Source organism: Zonotrichia albicollis, chromosome 3 (genome assembly GCF_047830755.1).
Source record: "Zonotrichia albicollis isolate bZonAlb1 chromosome 3, bZonAlb1.hap1, whole genome shotgun sequence".
Lineage (NCBI taxonomy): Eukaryota > Metazoa > Chordata > Aves > Passeriformes > Passerellidae > Zonotrichia > Zonotrichia albicollis.
Window position 1 is genome coordinate 20,347,948 of NC_133821.1, and position 20,578 is coordinate 20,368,525.

At 43.3% G+C, this 20,578-nt stretch overlaps 1 protein-coding gene across 1 annotated transcript in view; it reads right to left on the reverse strand.

Annotated features, from left to right (window-relative positions):
• STON1 (stonin 1) overlaps positions 1-20,578 on the reverse strand; it is a 46,432-nt gene that overhangs the window by 24,319 nt on the left and 1,535 nt on the right. Inside the window, exons 2-3 of the mRNA XM_074538584.1 lie at positions 9,361-11,339; positions 2,509-2,711 (exon numbers count right to left, since the gene is read on the reverse strand). Of these exons, the coding sequence (XP_074394685.1) occupies positions 2,509-2,711; positions 9,361-11,339 (2,182 nt within the window). The remainder of the gene's footprint in view (positions 1-2,508; positions 2,712-9,360; positions 11,340-20,578) is intronic.

Sequence of the window (20,578 nt, forward strand, 5' to 3'; positions counted from 1 at the left end):
AACAGGCTTACTGAATTAGCTGTTTAATGCCAACCAAAACAAGTCAGCCCCAGACAAAGGTAACTGCAGGTAATTGCAATGCATATTTTGCTTCCTCTACCTCACTGAGCAAAGAGGTTAATAAATATTGTAGCTGTAGTACAGCCATGGACTTCAGCAAACTGCAGAGCTTGCCGTGTCACCAAGTATAAACACCTTGCCCTAGTGGCAACACTGTGCCCCTTAGTTCAGCTGAGCAGAATATAAACCAAAATTAAATATTAATAAAACACACCAAACATGACTTGAAGGTGCTAATGGCTTCTCAAGTCAAAACACAGACAGAGGAGGCAACAGCTGAGACACATTTAGATCAGTGCTATAGTCCAACGCTTGCTTAGATTTATAACAATATAATCTGCTAATAAAAAGGGATATATAGAGAAGCCCAAATACCATAATAGTCTATTTGGGGCTTTGGCAATGCAATACCCATAAAAAACCTGCCCTCACGACTTACTGTAGAATCTATTACCCATTTCATTCTCAGCTTCTGGATGGGGGGAAAAGTTTATTGTGATGAACTAGGTTCATATTATGGTCTTCTGTTTCCTCAGACTGGTAATTTTCTCTGTGTATATCCCACATATTTCTACTTTTGGGGAATACCATTTATCTGTAGTTTTACACAGTGTTCATATAAACAGTTACAAGCTATACAGAATATAAAGTGAGGCAGTGCATTCCTATATTTTTGTTCTCCACTAATTTTAGTTTGAAGTAAGGCTAATTTTAGGAAAACTGCAGCCCAAAAGAAAAAAAAAAAAAAAAGAGTATCATGGGCATTTTTAAAATTTATTATATTGTTTCAGACATGGAATTACAGCCTGCAGAAAATGGCAAAGGGGATAATGGTTTGAAGGGAAGTATTAAAACCTTTCCCTAAAGGCCAATTGTTTGTGGAAAACACAATTAACACATTGACATTGGTGATTAGTAGCTCAGGCTGCCTGATGAAGCATCACAGTTTCATGTCTCTTGTGACAGTCCATTCCTGCATTACTTCCCCATGGAAAATGCCTTTAGAGCCAGGAGCATGAAAACATCTCCCTTTCCATGCATGTCTTAAAAGTTACTCAAAGCCACAGCTCCTGCAGTTTCCATACCAACATCTGGAGCTTGCATCCTAAAGGAGACACAGAGCAAACAGCAGCAAGCAGTATTTTCTCCAGTTTGTGGGGGGGAACCTCCTCTGGTGTAAATTCTCCAAGCCTCATCAGATGAAAGGGCCCTGGACTGATTTACACTCATTGAGAATCCACCCCTTATCTCACTTGCTGCAGCAGTGAAAAGGAACTGTAATGCTGGCACAGAAACTTCAATCACATCTGCCATATGGGGTTTTTTGCCCAAGAGATTACTTTGAGTGAACCTAAAAAGTGCTGAGGAGGGAACAGTTGCAGCCACAGAAGAATAAAGAGTATTATTATGCAGAGGACCCTTTTTTCCCAATGAAATCACCCAATTTCCAACTCATTAATTAAGGCTCTTGTTGAGAATATTATTTGGACTTGTTCTACACACATCAAGGAGAGCCAAAACATGAGGGACTTTAGTTTTCAAACAGCACTAAAAAATCTAATTGGTCCTTCTGGACCTTACACAGTTGCTGATAGATCATGAGCACTCTGGAAGTTTTTATTAGCAAATATTACATGCCCAAGTGACATGAACCTTTTGAGTAGTGCCATTAGGTTTCAGTAGGGAGAATGAGATCATTGCCCAGTCACACAACAGGAAAACAATACATTAAAATCAGTCAGAGAAGTGCTCACATCCTGCTCCTCTGACAAGGAGACCTTGCTCATACCAGGACTCCCATGACAGGAAATTTACTTGAATGCAGGCCAGTCCAATGAGCACTGATTTGCAGACTCAAACCCATAAGCACTAGAAAAAAATTCAATGACCGTGTTTACCCTAAACTAGGTCACTGCCCTTCTTCTAACAATAGAATTTCCTATGGAAATTGATTCCTACTAATATCCTGTGACAGTGCCTCCTGTCCTCTTTCATTGCATTAGGCAGTTGCCAGCCTTATCTGGGTCTTCTCCATCAAGCCTAATCCACTTCTTTTCAATTTCAACCTGCAGGTAGAAAGCAAAAAACAGCAGGTAGAGTTAGCAAATAATTGGACACGGAAAGTGTGAACTGCAGCAACAGCATGAAAAAAAGCTTTGACACAAAATCAAAATATTTCCAGACCAAACAGATTTCAAAACCACTACTTCCAAAAATAGCTCAAATGAGGGAAAAAAGAAAAAAAGCTGCATTCACAGTTCTATTTTTCAGTCTCATCTTTGATCAGACAAGGAATTATTATTTAATGATTCTTTTGCTCAAAGTCATTATCAAAAGTACATGCAAGATATGTTTCGAATACAAAGCAAATATGCTTTTGAAGTACTGCATGGGGGAGCAGGGAGGGAGAAGAGGAGGAAAACATGGAAAGCATAGCTCTGAGAATACCTGGCAGCTGTAAAAAGCTTTCTGCACCACGTGTTTCTGGGGCTGCATGTCGCTCTCTATGCCCAGGGACTTCACTTCTGTTCCTGAGGCACAGGTGTCATGGACAACAAACTGGACAGTAGCAAATGGGTACCAGTCAGATGGGATCTCCTGGTCTGATCCCAGTTCCAGTTTGTAAGACAGGCTGTGTGGGTGATCCAAACCTTGGGAAAGAAAAAGAAAACAACCACACCATTAGTGAATTATCTTTTCTTTGTTTAGGTTCATCTCCTAGCAAGAGAGCACAGCTTTACCTTTTGTAAACACAGAAAACACAGAGCTGTTGTTTGATAGAAGGTTATTCTATTTATAATCTTTTGCTATTTGGACATAAGGTGGCCCCTTGTTCATTTTCTGTCTGCTTCAGCACACTTGTCACAGTCATTGCAATTTTACAAATTAATTTGCACAAGATTTACCAGATCCTTTCAGCTTCTCATTGAGAGGATGTTACAAATGTAGGGCTTTGTTGCTAAATTCAAACTATTTGATGGAATCTCAGTTCTCCCTTAAAAATGTATTTCTTACTCTGAGAGAAAAACAAAAACTGGAAGGTGCCAGTGTAGAGATGCAACAGAGATGCACAGGGCAGAGATGCTGCCCTGTGTCCAATAACCCCCTTTCCAGAGCTCTGTGCTGTAGAAATTTTACTGCAGTGCTTATTTCAAGCACTACAGCTATCTAGTGTACCATCATTTATTACACTATGTCCACAGCAGGAAGATAAAGGTGCAGCTCAGAGTGCTGCTCAAACAAGATACATCCCACCTGCCAGGATAAAGGCTACCTGGAGTCCCTGTCTGCTTGGGAAAAGAACATACCCCCTTTCTTCAAAAAACAAAAAAAAGTACTGCTAAAATAACTGTGATTTAATAAAGCAGAGTCATTAAGGATTTGTGCAGCATATTCTGAATTACTTTCATCATCCTAGGGATGATCCTAAGGATCACTTGCTTCAGGATTTCTTACATGTGGCAATGATAAGGGCAAGCACTTCTCCTGGCACACAGGAACACAGGGTGAAAGCTGCTTCCCAAAGCCACTGGAGTCAGCAGACTGACTGTGTGTGTGAAAGCAGGATAATTTAATATAATGAAAAGAATCCTCTCCAAATTCTCCAGGGCAAAATGTAGCAATTCTGCATTTCTCCTTCTCTCCAGGATTTTAATCACCAGCATAGATAACTAACTATGCTTTGGCTGCAGGCAGGGGGAAAAAAATTAAAAAATAAGGAGAAAAAGGATTGCCTGTATTTTGTCAAAGGCAAGCCTGGCGGTGTATATTTGGTTTTCATCCATTACACTGAATGGAATCTTGAAGTTCAGGGAAAAATGTCCCATTTTTTATGCACTGACTTCCCCCAGTGACAGGAATCAATTCTGTTACAGAATAAAGGAAATACTGAAGATGGAGTTAACATTAACTGAGCTTTATCCATCCCCTGGGGAAAATCATGCTAATATTCCACATCCACAGGCTCACAGGCATTTTGTAACGCAGAAATAAATAAAAGAGCTGCATCTCCATTGCTCCTAGGAGCCTTGGGCTGGGTGCCTGTCTGTGCTGCAGGTTTTCCCTGTAACATGACACAGCCCTCTGGGCACAGCTCAGGAGAGGGTCCTGCAGGGCACTGGAGCACAAGGATCCCCAGTTTGCAAGGAGTGCCGTGCCAGGGGCAGGCAGCACACGGCTGATGTCTCAGGACAATAACACAAAACACAGAGGCAAGTACAACTGTAACATCAGGGACTTTATTGTGGAAATAGAGGAGGGAACAAAGTCAGAAATAAGGATTACAGCCACCTGCCAATGTCTTGAGAATGAAAGTGGAGCACAGAACAAGCGTGAGGAGGAGATGGTGTTCATCACTCATGTGCCCAGGGACAGGCAGATCTCTGCACCTCTGTGATGTGAGCCTTGTCCATGACCTGCTGCTGGTCACCTCTTGCTGTGCCCAAGGCCATTTCTGCTGCACTAACACTCTCTTGGTCCTCAGTCCCTCTTCCAGACCGCCTGGACATGGTGGAATGAGCTTCTGTTGATGGAACCTCTCCATCCTTGACTCCTCCATCATCCCAGCAACAGGACACCACGAGGAACATCCTGTTCCAGAGCCATGCTGCGAGATGTCATCATCCCATCTGAACCGTGCTCCTTTTGGCTCCCAGGACCTGCCCCCTTTTCCCATGGTGGTGCCAGGATGCAGCTTGGCAACACACAACTTACCTGCCCTGCTCTTTGTGCAGTTTCCTGGGTTGGGCTGCACAGACTCTGCACAGTGCCAGCCACAAGTGGAGCATCCTGGGGAGGACAGCAGGCATGGCAGCACCAAGATGCCATGGCATGTCTTGGCCAGGAAAAAGGCCAAGCCCTCTGGGGCTGTGGTTAATCTGAGGAAAAAGCATTCGCTACTTGTAGTTAATTTGTGGTAGAAGGCAACAAGCATACATCTAAGGGTTTTTGGAGATCAAATTCAGAATCTTCTTGAGGTTTTTTGGGAGAGAGGCCTATGAAGAAACAAATAGCAGTGGGAATTGTCTAGCAAATTATTCTGTTTTCTAACAAATGGAATCCAGAAATAATCACGGCTTGGAATTTTCCTGGGCAGATATTGGATGGTAAATATTGGATAATCCAGATGTCCACTTGAATCCAGGCACAGATGAGCCATACCTCCTGGGCTGTTGCTGAAGGTTTCCCTGCTAGACATGGCATAGTTGTGATTCAGGACCATCTAAAGAAACATCTGGGTTTATATTCCAGCTGGCTGACAGCCATGAGGTGGGTTTGGTGTTGGGATGCAGTGAATTCTGGGGTGCTTCCTTTTCCTTAGATGGTAACCTGCAAAGGAAGAGACAACAGGTTCGGGATTTGGATAAGGATAATGCCTTGGGTCCTCTGGAGCAGATTCCATTGGACCTTTTTGCCTATTCCTAAAACACAGGGTTCCCCCAGCCCATCTGTCTCTTGCACCAACACCAATGTCAAAGGGAAGTACTCACCCCTTCACTGGTGGAAAAGTTCAGCCACTGCTGGGTTGTGCTAGGAGCGCAGAGCAACTTCTTCCCATCAGCTGTCAGATGACAAAGGGACTGACCAGCATTCTGGAAGGCTCTGAACATCCCCCCAGTTTTCACCTAAAACTGAGAAGTTCTTTCCATCTCTGCTCCATGAAATCACTGCTTCCCAGGCCATGTGTCACACTGGAGTTGGAAGAAGAAAGAGAGGCTGTGTGTAGAAGATCCTTTGGAAAAGAAACTGTAATGCTGAAAAAGCCAGGTGTTGGCCAGGAGGAGAGAAAAGGTGGTGCTGTAGAAAGACAGGTGGGTTGGAGCAGGCACAGTCTGGCATATTCAGAGCCCTGACATATTCAAGATGACACATTCAAGCCCAGCTATCCAAAATGTGGCCCAGCAGGCACTGTCAACACAGGACCACCAGGACTGATGAAATCAAACCACACCTGAGAGGCAACCAGAAAAATCTAGGGAGATTACTGAACTTTTACTATCTAATTTATGAGACAGAAACCCTGCAGTTTAGGTGTCTATGCAACTTGTTAAGACTTATGTGAATTGAGAGATTTTAGTCTGCCCAAATGTGAAAATCTGGTTCTTGTTTCCTCAAAGTATTCCAAACTCTTGCTCTCTGTCTCCAAGGAATACCAATGAAAAAGCCGAAACAAACAAACAAAAGATCAGTAGAACTATGAAACTAGATTCCAAATATCATTTAGAATTCAAAAAGCATTTCAAAAGCAATTAATAATCTAACTTTGCATTTATTAATGCAGTTTTGCCCCTTTTTCACCTGTGTAAGTAGCATTCAACCAACCTTGATCTGAGAAAGACTCATGAAGCAAAGCACTTTAAGCCAAAATAATGTACTGGTTATCTTAGTTATGTAATAATTCTAGTTTTGCCAAAATAGGTCCAGTTCTAAAACTCTTTGAACATGAAAACATAAACAATTACTAAGGGCAGATTTACAGACATCAAGGTTGTTAGAAGCTAGTAACTCCTGCAGCTATCTCTAAATGGGTGCATTTCTGCAACCTGCTGGGAGAAGGGCATAGGGAACAGAGGAGTGGGACAGTGCCACCACCAAGCCCCAGCTCACGGTGGTGCCAGTGCCAGGAGGAGGTGTCTGGGCAGGGATGGAGCCCACCTGACAAAGCCATGGCTTTGAGTTTCCACCTGGGCAGTTTAGAAGATAAGAAGAGCAGCACCTGGTGGTTCCTGGGAACCACACCATCTCTCACAGCAGAGTCCATACACAGATGCTGTAACAAGGCTGCCAGCAGCCACAACCTCCAGTCTGCTGTCTTGTTTAGTACCTGCTTCCTCAGTGGCTCCATGATGCAGAATGAAATAAGAAATAATCAGCTGAAGGACTGTTGCTTTACACAGTAGCTCAAGGACGGAGGATTTCTCCTAGCAGGAAAAATCACAGGGCTCAAATTTACACAGCAAGTGATTAGAGCACAGTGCTTTGCAGTTTAGTCTCTCCCTTGCCCCCTGGGAACTCCCTCGGAAGCAGCTGACACAGCTTCTCTGCTGCAAAGTCTGGCCCCAGTACTGTGCTAAAATCATAACATCTTCTGCACTTCCTCACACTAAGCCCCAGTTTCACATAGACTCAAACTGCAGAAACTTCACTGGATCAACCCTTCAAAACTTTTTTCCTTATTTTCCTTTTTTAAAAAATAATGCTAAAATTCTGACTCCAAATACAATACCTATATATCTGAATAGGCACAGGCAGCTTTTAAAAGTCTGCTGTTTCTTGCAGCTCCTACTGACTTCACTTGCCCAGCACTTTTCCAAGAAACACTTCAGTAGAATCCAGTGGATATCAACATATTTCAATGTCCATAAATGGAGCCACAATATAACTGTAAGCAACCTTTCTTTTTCCCTTCTTTTTTTTTTATTTTAAGAAGTCTTGGACAAAGGCTTTTTGAAAGCAAAGTCCTCAGCATATTTTTCCGCCGGCGGTAAACACATTATGAAAGTTTACATATTTCTATTAGTTTGACTGTCTCCAGACTTTTGGCAAGCCTTGGGACAACTCTATTTTTAAACTCTTAACTGTGTACAGAGCACTTGATATAGAGGTTTAAAATTTGACTGGGCAGTATTACTACCAAAATGTTTTTTTCAAACGCACGAACATTTCACAGAGACAAATGATTCTGCAGATCTCAGCTAGAGGAATTATTCAAATGTCAGAAGTTTAAGCTACTGGTGGAAATAATGTAGAGCTGTGGAATGCCTCAAAAAAAAAAAAAACAACCAGTTCTTCCTTTCAAATAAGTTAAATCTGAAGTTAACTGTGCACATCAAATCTTCAGGTGAAAGAACTGCAGGAAATTCATAAGACTTAATCTTCTTTAAAATTTTCTAAACTGCTGACTTGATTTTACAGAAACCTACATTAAAAAGCACAGAATACTAAAAGCTACCCAAACAGTCCTGTAAGCCTTGGGAAAACACATGGCTTATAGCAACGTGGTGCAAAGCTCTGAAACCTGGAGCACAGGACAGGGATTTTGAAGACCTAAAGAATCTTCTGCCTTCTCATTCTCCTACATCTCTCCACCACTCCTCTGCCCTCCCTGTCCATTTTTCAGTCTCCCCAGCCCATGCCCTTCACTTCCCTCTCTGTCATTGCTCTTACCACACCATTAGTCCTGGCTTAGCAGTAGAATGCCTGAAACTGAGACTTAAGAAGGTAAAATCTTTTCTGGACATTTTTGAAGAGGCAGTTAGCCCAGACAGGATAACACAAGATCCATATGTTAGTAACATACACTTACCCCCTTTTTCAAAAGTACAGATTTTACAGATATTTTACATTAAATGCTTTAACAGGTGCCCTTGTCTCCCACAGATCCCCAAAGCCTCAGGTACACATAATGCAAAGGATCAAGCAAAGGATCAAATGCCTTCACTCTGCAGAACTTGAAGCGGGATACTGTATTCCTCAAGAATTTTTATGCCTTTAGAAAAGTAGCATATGCCTTTAGAAAGGTACTCATAATATGACTAAAAATTAGAATTGTAAACCCAAATATTTATATTTTTTTCTTCTTCAAAAAGTCATATTTTCACTTTTAAATTAACTACTTCCATATGTGCAATTAAAAACGTAGCTGTTTGTACTAGTACAAGTTTTCAGTGAGGTACCCCCACCAGAAAGAAATGGGAATAAAGTGGGAGGCATTTTTTGTCAGTGCAGTTATTGCCATGAATGTACAATCTCAAAGCACAAACCTATGAAAGAGGCAACAGAAACCAGCCTTGGCAAAAGCACAGCACTTCCTACAGCAAATTTAACCACAGCACCTTCTAGTTCTGTATCATACCTTCCATTTCGTAAATGATGCTAAAAAGCCAAGACCCAGCAGTGCCAATACCATCTTTTCTATTAGCTGTGTGATATTTGGTTAATAAATCATTTTACCAACCTCTGCTTCCCATCCCACCCATTGCCCAGCTGGTCCACGGGAAGCATAAACCCTTCCCTCAGCATTACTGCTACAGACTTGAGGTTCACTCTGAATGATCAGCTCTGCTTCCATGATACCACACACTTGAAATGACTGACAGTACACCTGCCTCCATCACATAAATTACGAAATCATGGTTTAAAGAAATTGGTAAGTCTAAAAGGTTTTTTTCCTAAAAGATTATTCTGGCTTCTACCAACAGCATCCCACAGATAAAAACCCAAACCACAACAGCTGATGGAGGTACACAAGCACAAACCCAGTGAAGACACACACCCAAGCCCACAGCACAAATTATTTACTTGAATTTTTGTCTGGAAGCCTGTCAATCTTCCACACCACGGCCCTGTAGGCACTCTCGTATTTTGCTGTTCCAACCGAGACTTGGATTACGGGGTCAGATTCAACCTCGTGCAAAGCCCCGAGGCATGCTCTCCTGTTCATTTTGGCTTTTAGGGACTTCTGCCTCTGCAGGTTCATGGTCCAAAGTGCTTTGATCCACTGTGTGGGAACAGGAAAGCGTATCATAACATTTTCACAGTATTTCACAGAGGGTAAGCGTGTGGGGATGTGAGCAGTTGAGGCCATGTTGATGAAAGCCTGAAGTTCAATGTATGCCCCCTGAACCACCACTGCAGCCTTCACAGAGAAGGGAAGGTCTTGCCCATTGTAGTGTGTCCTGAAACGCATCAGTTCCAGCCTGCAGGCGTCCAGGGGTGTAAACTTAATAATCCGCGACTGCTCAAATTCCTGCGCTTTGACACAGTTATGGAAATGGCAGTCGAGAATCTCGATCCACTTCTTGCCCTGCTCCTTCTCAAAGTAACGCTCGTCCCTCTTCTGGAGCTCCAGGTCGTTCAGGGTTAGGAAACACTCGGCGCCGCCGTTCACAAAACACAGGCAGTAAATGTGTGTGATGACCGCACTTTCCACGAGTTTTCCTTCTGCCTTAGTGACTTTCCCCCAAAAGTTATCCACTATTTCCAGAGTCATTTCTTGCTCTTCATAATTCCTCTTTTGTCTGGAAACAGTAGGAAGCTTCATGAGCTCCTCCTCGACCGTGGCGAGGAAATCGGTGAAGTCGTTGTAGTCGGTGGTGCCCAGCTTCAACATCTGCTCCACCTCTGGCTCGTGGATCACCTCCACTTTGGGGTGGTACCTCCTCTTCTCCGTGTAAGACACGCACTCGATCTTCACAGTGTGGATTTTCCCTGAGACATTGTAGCTCTCCAGTTTGGGTTCGGACAGCTTGCACTGCGGCTGCAGCTGGAATTCCTTGAAAGGTTTCTCCAGGCCCTTCTCGTAATACATCTGCAGCACCCCTCCGGCCAGGACGCTCAGGTAAATGGGGCCCCACTGCCGAGATGACATCATGTTCTTCTTCTCTGGAATCCTCAGCATGAATGGCCACCCGTCTGATTTCTGGCTCCTGAAAAGGCTGCGTGGGATGGCGGGGCAGAGCTTGTGCCACGCGGGGCTGCTGGAGATGGGTGGGTTTTCCAGGGCCTCACAGCTGTCAGCTTGCAGGTGTTCAAGCCTCTCACAGATGTAACTGAAGGAGCCCTGGTTAAGACTTTTCTGATCATGACAAGTTTCTTTGTCTCTAGGATGACACCCACTCCTGTCAAGCACTTTGTCCTTCCTGTGCATGCTGGCATTAGCTGGTGACATGCTGAGGGAGCACCCTTCCTTCCAAAAAGGACTGGAAAAAGCACAGTCACTGTGGAAGTATGGGAAGTGTCCTGGAGCCAGCTCCTCGCAGCTTCCTGGTGGGTTAGGACTTCCTTCATCTGCTGATTTGGAGACCAAAGTCTTACTTGGGTGGTCATCAGGTGAGGGGCTCAAAGGAAGGCTGCTTGGTTTCTGTGAGGTCAGGGATGAGCACGTCCCAGGGGATGGAGAAGGGTTAACATTTGATGGCCATTCAGGGATGGGATAAAGCATGTGAATCCCAGACTTTGGAATGCAGGGGTTTCCTGGGTAGTCTCTGGTAGGTGTAGTAAGTGGAGAGTTGCTGGGGGGTCCAGGACTCAGGTAGAAATCAACCACAGGAGATGAGAGCGGAGTGCTGCCTGTAGAGGATGGCCTGCTTGAAGACTCATGAACACTGCACAGTTTGAGCTTAAGGCCATTTGGTCTGGAGCTACTCTGATTGTCAACCAATTTCTGAGGTGACTGGAAGAGAGGCTCGTCATCAAAGGTGACCCAGTTTGCTGGATTTGGGGAACACATCTTGTAGGAAAACTTGAGGCACTTGCACAGCGCATCACCCGCAAGCCATCTATGGAGAAACAACAAACATGATTCAAATCAAACTCTAATCACACAAACCCCAAATTTTCAAGCAGTTCACAAATCCAGTGTATTTTGTTTTACATGTATAATCTGAGAAAGCTGTGTAGAATCTGATAAACTGCCTGTGAATCCCCACTGCTCTCCCAGGCTGGGGATTGAAGGGTGTTCTAAGCTCTACAGCTGTTCAGAGCATCTGATGCACAGAGCCTCTCAATCAGAGAGGGCAGAATGCCCCACAGCAGTACAGGACTGCTTGAATAATACTTTCAGCTTCATTATATACAACATAATACTATACAGCTTATGCATCATTTCAAATATGGACAGATTTTTCCATACCAGGCATCAGCTCTGGGTAAGGTTTCCCCTCCTTCCCAGGATTTTACTAAGAATGGTGCAGCTGTTTCCAAAAATAGAATCAGGAGGGAGAGAAGGGATTATTTTTTTGATGAAAAGCTGCAGCAACTCAGTGCTGATGGCAAAGGTGCACATGGTGCTGTCACCAGGGCAGAAACCTGGATGCCTGCCTGACATGGGCAGGAATCCCTTTACATCAGTTCCTTCAACCCAGGCTTACACTCTTAACTGGAAATGTTATAAGGAAGCATTGGAAAGGCATTAAACTTTTAAACAAGAAATTAGCCCAAAGGATGAGCAGTACATTCCTGCTGAGGAGCAGACTGCAAGCCTGCACCGCAGACAAAACGCTGATGAAACACAAGTCAAGGCCAAGTTACAGCACTCACATCTGCCAAGCACTGAGTTGGCTGGTGGCCTGGAAAAAGGACAGGTCTTTAAACCAATTAATAAACTACACTTCATCAAACAAAGTGTCTTTGGTAAAAGGGCTCAGCTGGATGTCCTCTGAGCAGGACTGCAACCAGTAAATCATTAATCTTGCCTTCATGGTTCTAAATTGTGCGCTGAAATTTAAATGCTCGTTGCATCCTTATGCAGGGCATGTTGCCCCCAAGTTTTTCCTCCCCACTGCTCCTGCCTGATGAGGGAGCAAGCAAAAAATTGCCAGCGCCTGAGGAGGAATGGAGTACAATGAAACAGCAGGGGGGCACATATAAACATGGCTCGTTTGATAGAAAGTTACTCTTGTTCTGTCAGAACACATCCACATTTGCCTGAAAGCACAAGGAAGGCAGAGTTCACAGAGACAAAAACCACCTGCATGGACATTACTCTGGTAATTAAGGTCAGCTAATGATGACTTTGAGCTATTGCCCTTCATGCACAGAGAGCCACAGTCAGGCTGTTTAATTGCACGCACTACAGAATCACATAACCATAAAAGCCATTCTTTATCTGTAACTCGTAGAGAACAGCTCACTTCTAGACGTGCTACAGTTCAGCCAAGTGAAACTTGTGCTACAAGTCTCTCTTTTTATCATTACTCCATTATTTCTGGGGCAGTTTGTAGCCAGTAAGAAAGTGCCATAAGCTGTGGCACAATCAGCTCACTCTGAGGCTGGCCAACAGAGAGCTCTCAACAGAGGGGGACTCTGCTCCTTCATTAGGTTCTGAACTCTCGACCTTTTTGTTCAGAAAAGCATTTGCACTATGCTAGTTATTTTATAAGCACTCTAATCACCACTTACAGAAGGAGAGAGAGAGAAAAGGAGCAAACAAGTACAAATTACTGTCATAGCTCAGACACACACAACTACCAGTGTGTCCTTCACCCACACAATCACTTCATCATAAAGCACAGCAATGGAAAGAAAAATCACAGCTATTTGGTCTCTGACTTGGTCATCACTTTTTCCTCCCATATCACACCCTTCTCCTCCTTTCCCTCTGGTTGCCACCATGGCTCTTTCAGCATTAATTATTTCTAGAGCTGAAGTTTCAAAGTTTTCAGCCCTCTTTTCAAAGCCTCATTTGTTAGGACCAGCTAATGCGATGCTGGCTCGGGGTGTGGCTTTTTTGGAACAGCTGGGACACTGGGGCAGCCTGGTGGACAAGAGAACATAGGGAAACAGCCTCCAAGGCTGCCACCAAAAACTCCTCAGGCATCTACAGGAGATAAGGGATGGCCAGAGAGAGAAATAAAACACAATGGGGATGGGAGAGAAGCCTTTTTTTTTGTGGGGATGCTGCCACAACCCTCCAGTGTGACCACAGCCATGCTCAAGGGAAAATCACACAACACTGTGATGCACCAGTGGAAAAGAAACCATAAAATCGGGTGTTTACAATAAAGACCACATTTGCAGACTGTTTCCTTTTCTTGTTAGAAATGGAATTTTTCAGTGTCCTTTATTATTCCCAGATGTTCAGGGGTTTTTTTTCCCCCCAAGGTCTGTTACTACTCCCTTTTTAAAATGCGATGTTGCAGATTATTTGGCAGGGGCGTTTTTCCCATTACAAAACAAAAAGATGTTTGAACTCCACCTGCCAAACATTTAACTTCAGTCAGTAAGTGTCAATGAAGAAAACCATTTTCCCAGATGGAAAAAGAGGAAAAAACCACTTTTCTCTGCAGTCACAATGCCCTCGGTGTACCTGTCAGAGGCTGCAGCTTTCAGGTCTTGTTGCTGTTGCAGTTACATGGGAATTTTTTAAAACAAAAAAAGATGCTGATGATAACAAAAACACACACGCAACAAGTGTTGAAGTAGATAGTTGAAATAAACAAGGAATACTGTTGCTCACTGATCCCAAAAAATGACTACTAGGAATGGAGGAAAAAAAGCCCAAATGAATTTTTACAAGCTGATTGGAGAATGTCATGCTAATACAACGAAATGCAACCTCTTGTGTGTTAAGGATAGCACCACTCATCCAGTTTAAAAAAAAAAATAAAAATCATTCTTATGCTGCTTTACATCACTTGTTTTCTGATTCTTTTACATCTGCACAAAGCAATAAAATAATGCTTTCAATTTCTATTGTGTCCTAAACTGTGCTCCAAATTCCTTCCTATGAACTGGGACATTTTTCCTTGAAATCAAACTAAAATTCAGGCTTCAGGATAGATGTGTTTTCCCTCTAAAAAGCCAAGGTCCCCAATGGGACCCACATAAATGTAACCAAAATTCTTTGGGTAAAAGGAAAATGATACAAGATACCATTGATCACACATGTTATGGGGCCTGTGACATTTAAATTACAAGCATGTGTGGTATCTTGTTCAGAGAGGAGGCAGGAAATACCATTTTTAGAATATTGAAACTGCCAGTAAAAAAAAAGCTGGCTGAAATAACAGTTGATCCTTGCTGCATTAATTCCAGTAAACCCAAAAGTTGCAATTCATTTCAATTCATCCTCTTCTGCCTGAAAACAATCTTCCCATTTATCAGATTAACACACTCCCTCAGCATTTAATGAGCAGTCATTGCAGCTTAATTTCTTCATTTTAATACCTTGAGGATGGAAAGAAGAGAAATCCTATCCTATTATTGAGAGATTTCACAGGCTGTAGCTATCCCTGGGTCCTTTGTTGCTTCAGAAATCCCAGATCAAATCTGCAGCAAAAACACAGCTCAACTTCCATGCCTTGCTGGGGGATATTGTTACCTCTTCCTGCACTAATAATGACTCCCTGCTCACTCTGAGGTGCATCCCTCACAAACAGGTTGGCTTTGGCACTTCTGATCCAGATGCAGCTGGGTGCTCAGGGTGTGCCATCAGCCATGTCCCCACCACGCCGTGACAGCACAGCCTCCTGTCACCTCCTGAACCACACAGTGCACAGCTGCCCTCCCTGCACATCTCCCTCTCTTCAGGGGCCTTCCCTAAAATTTGGCACCAATTAAAACCCTCAAGCACATCCCCCTGTGTTCAAACATAAAGGGTCTCTTTTAAAATATTGGAGGAGCTAAAGAGGAAGGTCAGGGAAACACCTCCCTTCTGCAAAGCACAAAGCAAGTAAATGCAGTGTTTTATAGACAGTACTCACACTCCCAACACACAGAAAAGCAGAATTTTATAAATACATTCCTTATTGCCTCTCTAGCTCCAGAGGCCATTGCAGCTCCAGAACTGTTAAGCTACACATCCTGTAAACAAATTCCCTTTGGAACACCCAAGCACAAAACTTATGTGTGCCACTTGCTCAGCTGGGTAAACACCAGCCTCATTACTTGCTCCCAGCTCAAAAAAAAAACCCCAGATTCATCTACCTACAGTGTGACAAAAGAATCAGATAATCCCTTCCAAATAAGCTGAGCTCTTCACGTGAGCTGCTCTGTTTGTGGACAGTGCCTGGCCATTTTTATTTCCACCCTTCCAGAAAAACTATGGACCCCATACACTCTTACAAGTCAGTTTTATTTCCAGGAGCAAGGTTGTCTGTTGCATACAGGCCATATGGAAATTTAATGCCAAGCTCTGCATCCTGTGCACGCTGTGGTGAGGCTGTCCCACAACCACACCACGAGATGTTGCTGTTCTTTCCACAAACACCCAGAGAATCCTTCAAGCTTTTTGCCACAGAGTGCAAGAGTCCCTCAGGGAGGTACAAATTCTCTGCAGTTTAAGCAATAAAGCACATATGGTATATAAAACACCCGAAATGTTTCTAAGCCCTTGTGATATCCAAGTAAAACATGGCAGATTTATCTCTGTGTTTTACTGCCATATTCTTTGTGTCACTGTTTTGGTTATTATTTAACTCTGAAAGGAAAAAAAAAAACTTGAAGCACAACTTCTACATAAAATACTGCTTGATTTATGATGATTTGCCTCAAATGTTACTTTGATATTACATGTGGCTTCACTTCTATTTAACTCTGCTTTTTCTATCCTAGATACACATTAAAAAATACATCCAGTCTATATGTCTGAAATAAACATAAACAAAAGCCACAGCTGATGGGACATAGGAATTTCTTGGCATTTTCTTGTATTTGGGATATGAATTACGCATCCCACTGCATTACTCATTTTAGAAAATAAGGAACTGGTGTACTGGTCAAAAATACACCAACTTCAAAGTGCAGCGTGACATTTTATTTACATTGCTCACTCTCTGGGGCATAGGCATACAGCTGGGAGACGTTCAGGGCTTGCAGCTAATCTGTTTAATTTGGAATTCCTTGCTCTTGGCCCCAAGAGCTGGAGGAATTGAGGGTTTCAGCTTTTGACAATGTGCACGTCCCCAGAGCAAAGGCAGGCCCAGCTCCTGCAAACACCTCTTGCTGTTGCTTGAAGGCACAAGCCTGAAAAAATTGACATTTTTAAGGGTATCAACACAGCCCATCACAATTCCCAAGCAGAGACAACACTCACTTTCTTTGATAGAGAAAAGGGTTGGGCAGAGGCTAAAACACTCTCCAGTGAGGAGGATGTCACAAGATTTGGGGTGAGGGGGACTCCCCACCACCAGGTCACAGCACTCACTGCTGTCCCTGCACACCAGGAGAGCATCCAGGATGCAGCCAGGGAGGGATCCCACAGGCACTGCGTGATGGAGGCCTGAGGAAATTCCAACTGCTCTGCCTCTCCATGCTTTAAAAGGCTGTGAGGTGATATGAGAGTCACAGCAGAGGGAAATCCTATGGGATGCTCCCAAATGGAGAATGAAAGAAAAGCAGCCAGAGTCACACCTCTGCTCAGCTGTGCCTGCAGTGGATCATCCCCAAAGGAGTAACTCTCCTTGCTGAAAAGAGAAGGGGAGGCTGGATGATGAGGATTTCCACTGTATTTGAAAATCTAGCACAGCTACTCACAGTAATTCCCATCTTTGCCATGGATAATCACTCAAGCCTCAGCTGTTACACACTGTTAAAAAAAACTCCTTTTCATGTGCAGATCCATTCTGGGAGTCCTTCCCTAACACTCAGATGTGAAGTCATTCCAAATCTGCCTGGAAAAGACAACAAAACCTCATGCATGACTGGTCTTGTGTGTAACTCATCAGCTTCAGCCACCCTTCCCATGGACACGAGCCGTGATTCCCACACCCTCCCTCACCCCACAGGCACATCACCACTGTGAGTCACATCAGCTTTGTCCTTCCCTGCTTCCCTAGTGGGGTGAGGAATCAAGGCAGAAAAGCTTAGAGACATTTACTGGAATTGTCTGTATGATTTTATGGAGGCAAACCAAAGGTATTTCCTAAAGGGATCGAGGGATTTTTACAATTCACGGCTGCACAGCCACCTGGGATTGCACCCTCATTCCTCTCAGGGGGTTTTTTGCAGATCTTATCAGGAACATAACTTTAACAATGAGATAACATAAAATAAATAGAATAAACTAAAAATAATAATTTTTAAAAATATATTTTAAAAAATAGAAACTAAAACAGAGACCCAGTGTATTTTTCCCATCAGGAAAGACACTGGAATGCCAACCTGAAGCTGCAAAAAGCAGCAGAGGCCCTCTGAGCCCACAGGCCACCTCTCTCACCTGAGGGGAGCTGTGAGGTTTCCTTCAGCAGGTCCTGCACTACCTGCTGAGACTCAGCCCATGTCCAGACACCCTACAGAACACACAAACCAGCGAATGGAACAGCGTGGAGAAAGAATCAGGCAAAAATCAGCCTCCAGCTACCAAACATCCAAGGCTCACAGCTTGCAACAAGCACTTTCTAACATTAAGAAACACCAGTTTTCCCAAGCCACAACTACTTGTAACTGCTTTGTTTCAGGGAGATGAAATAACATCTTGCATCACACCACAAACTGCATAGTTCTGGTACATAAAGAAGAGCCATGGGTACACTTAGAACCTGTTTGGTTTTCCTTTTAACGTAACCAGAGTGATAAAAACAACCTTTGTCTCTGGCATATGTGTAAGAACAGCAAACAGCAGTACCCAGCACGAGTCCGAGCATCTTTCTTGAGCACATCAGTTCTGAGTTCTCAGTCAGTTCCTGCAGATGACATCCCATCATTTTCCTGTTTCCTGGGCAGATTCCCCACCGCAGGAGGTGACAGACTGTCCCAGGTGTCACCAACACAGGACTAGTGGCCCGTGGTTCTGTGCATCTTTGGCTGGAACAGGGAAGCCAGGACAGGGGCACCCCTGCTCATGCTCCGTTTCTGGCAAATGGGAGGGCCAGGAAATCCCTCAGGAAGACACAGCCTGCTATCAAAGACAGTAGGAACAGTTTTACCAGCTCAAATTAGAGCTGGATTAAATCCTGACAACCACAGGATTCTCTATGTTGTAGTGAACATCTTTAACAGAAAAAGCTTGTTTTTCCTAGAAGAAATAACAAAAAGCCTGATGAAATCAATATTAACTACTCAGAGCTTTTTATTCTCTTCTTTTCTGGATATCACAGTGCCTTCTAAGACACATCACTTGTGTGCAAGAGGTGACTGCAAGGGGTGATGCAAGACATGATTGCATCTTCTCAAAGCACAACAGTCACACATAGCAGTGTATTGTGAAGACTCCTTTGTTTTTTTTTAATGTTATAAAGTGCTCACTGCATACCTGCAACCCTTAAAAAGTTTTTTAGCTGGAGGTTGGCTTTTGATCTGTGCTGTTCCACTTAATTTCTTCCCATTATTAGCATAGACAAGACAGGTAAATCATATTTAATTCACTTATTTCACTGTGTTCCTGTCACATGTACATCTCCCATAGGGCCCACTCACATTGAGCTCCCTGGGCTAGTCCTGCTTCATCCTCTGAACCACACTCCTCCTCGGCATCACCACAGTCATGGCCCAGCTTACACTCCACAGGCACATTTGGGAGAGCCAAGGGACAGCAGGGATTCATGTAAATTGTTTATTAACACCAGCTGTCATTTCACTGTACAGAACTTTATTGGGCTCTGTTAATAATAATAAAAAAAATGCTCTGGCCTGGAAGAGACAGGAAAATAAATCTATTTTTATTTGCAGTACTCCTGCAGGTCACTAAGTTAATGGAATGTTACTGCATCTACTGAAGCAATTTTTTTAACTGTGTTTAGGAAACATGTTTTTATTAGGAAAGCACGCACATCCCACAGAAGTGCTGTGGTCACAGCAGCTCTGCACAGGGCTCTGGCAAGTACCTCAACATCCCAAACCTCTCCCCCTGGGCAGAGACAGAGATTTATAATGGACTAAGAAGCAGCAGAAATGTAGTTATGAGTGGCTGTCCCACTTTAGCAACAGCATTTTTTTTGTTGTTTTTTTTAGGATTAAGCAGCATTCTAGATTAAAAAAAAAAAAAAAAAAAAAAAAAAGCCTGAATACTTTGGCACACAGATCACATATCAAAATATTAAGCTGGCTGTGGACAGAAAGAAGTTTAAGTCTGGTTCTCTTGTAGTGTTTGCAGTGTCCAAGGGAAGGGAGGCATGAAATGCCACAAAGAACACACAACACAGAAGAACACTTCAAAACTCTTGCCACTAATCTCAGAGTGAGTAATAAAAGGTAGGGAAGCTGACAGAAATACTGTATTTAGGAAAATCACTGAACAGCATAACAGCCCCTTTTTTTTTTAATTTACTTTTCGTTCTGAGTTAGTTTTTATATCTTAAAACTGCCTCATGCCTTAGTGCCCAACAAACACCTGGCAGTACCTTCCTGGAATATTATCCATGACATAAGATTTGTGGAGGTCTTCTAGACATGAAAATTACTGTCTGGCAGCTGTCAGGAACATTTTCTGGCCGAGCAGCTCTCACCTGATCTGTGGGATACTCCCCTTGTCCCTGCTTTCAGGCCCTACAGGAATGCCAACACTAAGGGGAAGATGTACTGATTAAATCCTTGTTCGTTTGGATACAAGTACTGTTAATAGCAACTGATGACAGTCATGTCAGAAAATGCAATTCCTAACACAGACACCAAAAAAAGCCTCATTTGGGTTCCTCTCCAAAAGCCTTTTAAGACAGACACGTGGGCAGCCTGCTTTGCTGAAGGAGAAGACATCAGGTTATATTTATACCAACCAAAAGCAGAAGAAAAGGAGTGCTGGACTAGAGGGACCTTGTTAACCCAAACCCAAAGCCAAACACTGCCCAGTTTTCATGCTGGAGTTAATGTCCACACACAGATTAACTTACAAACCCACATTAACTTGCTAGTCAGAGATCATCAACAAGCTGGGCCACTAAGTTTACAAACCCCAAAAACTTTTGAAGTGATAGAAAATAACACTTGCTGCATATTCATGAGGGAGGAGGAAAACAATCAAAGCCCAGCATGAAGCAAGGACCTCATTCCTGCCTTGGGGCAGCTTTTCCCAGGGGTGTAATTTACAGCTCCAGCATCAGGTAAATACAATCTCTGGCCTGTTTAAACAAATTACTCTAAAACT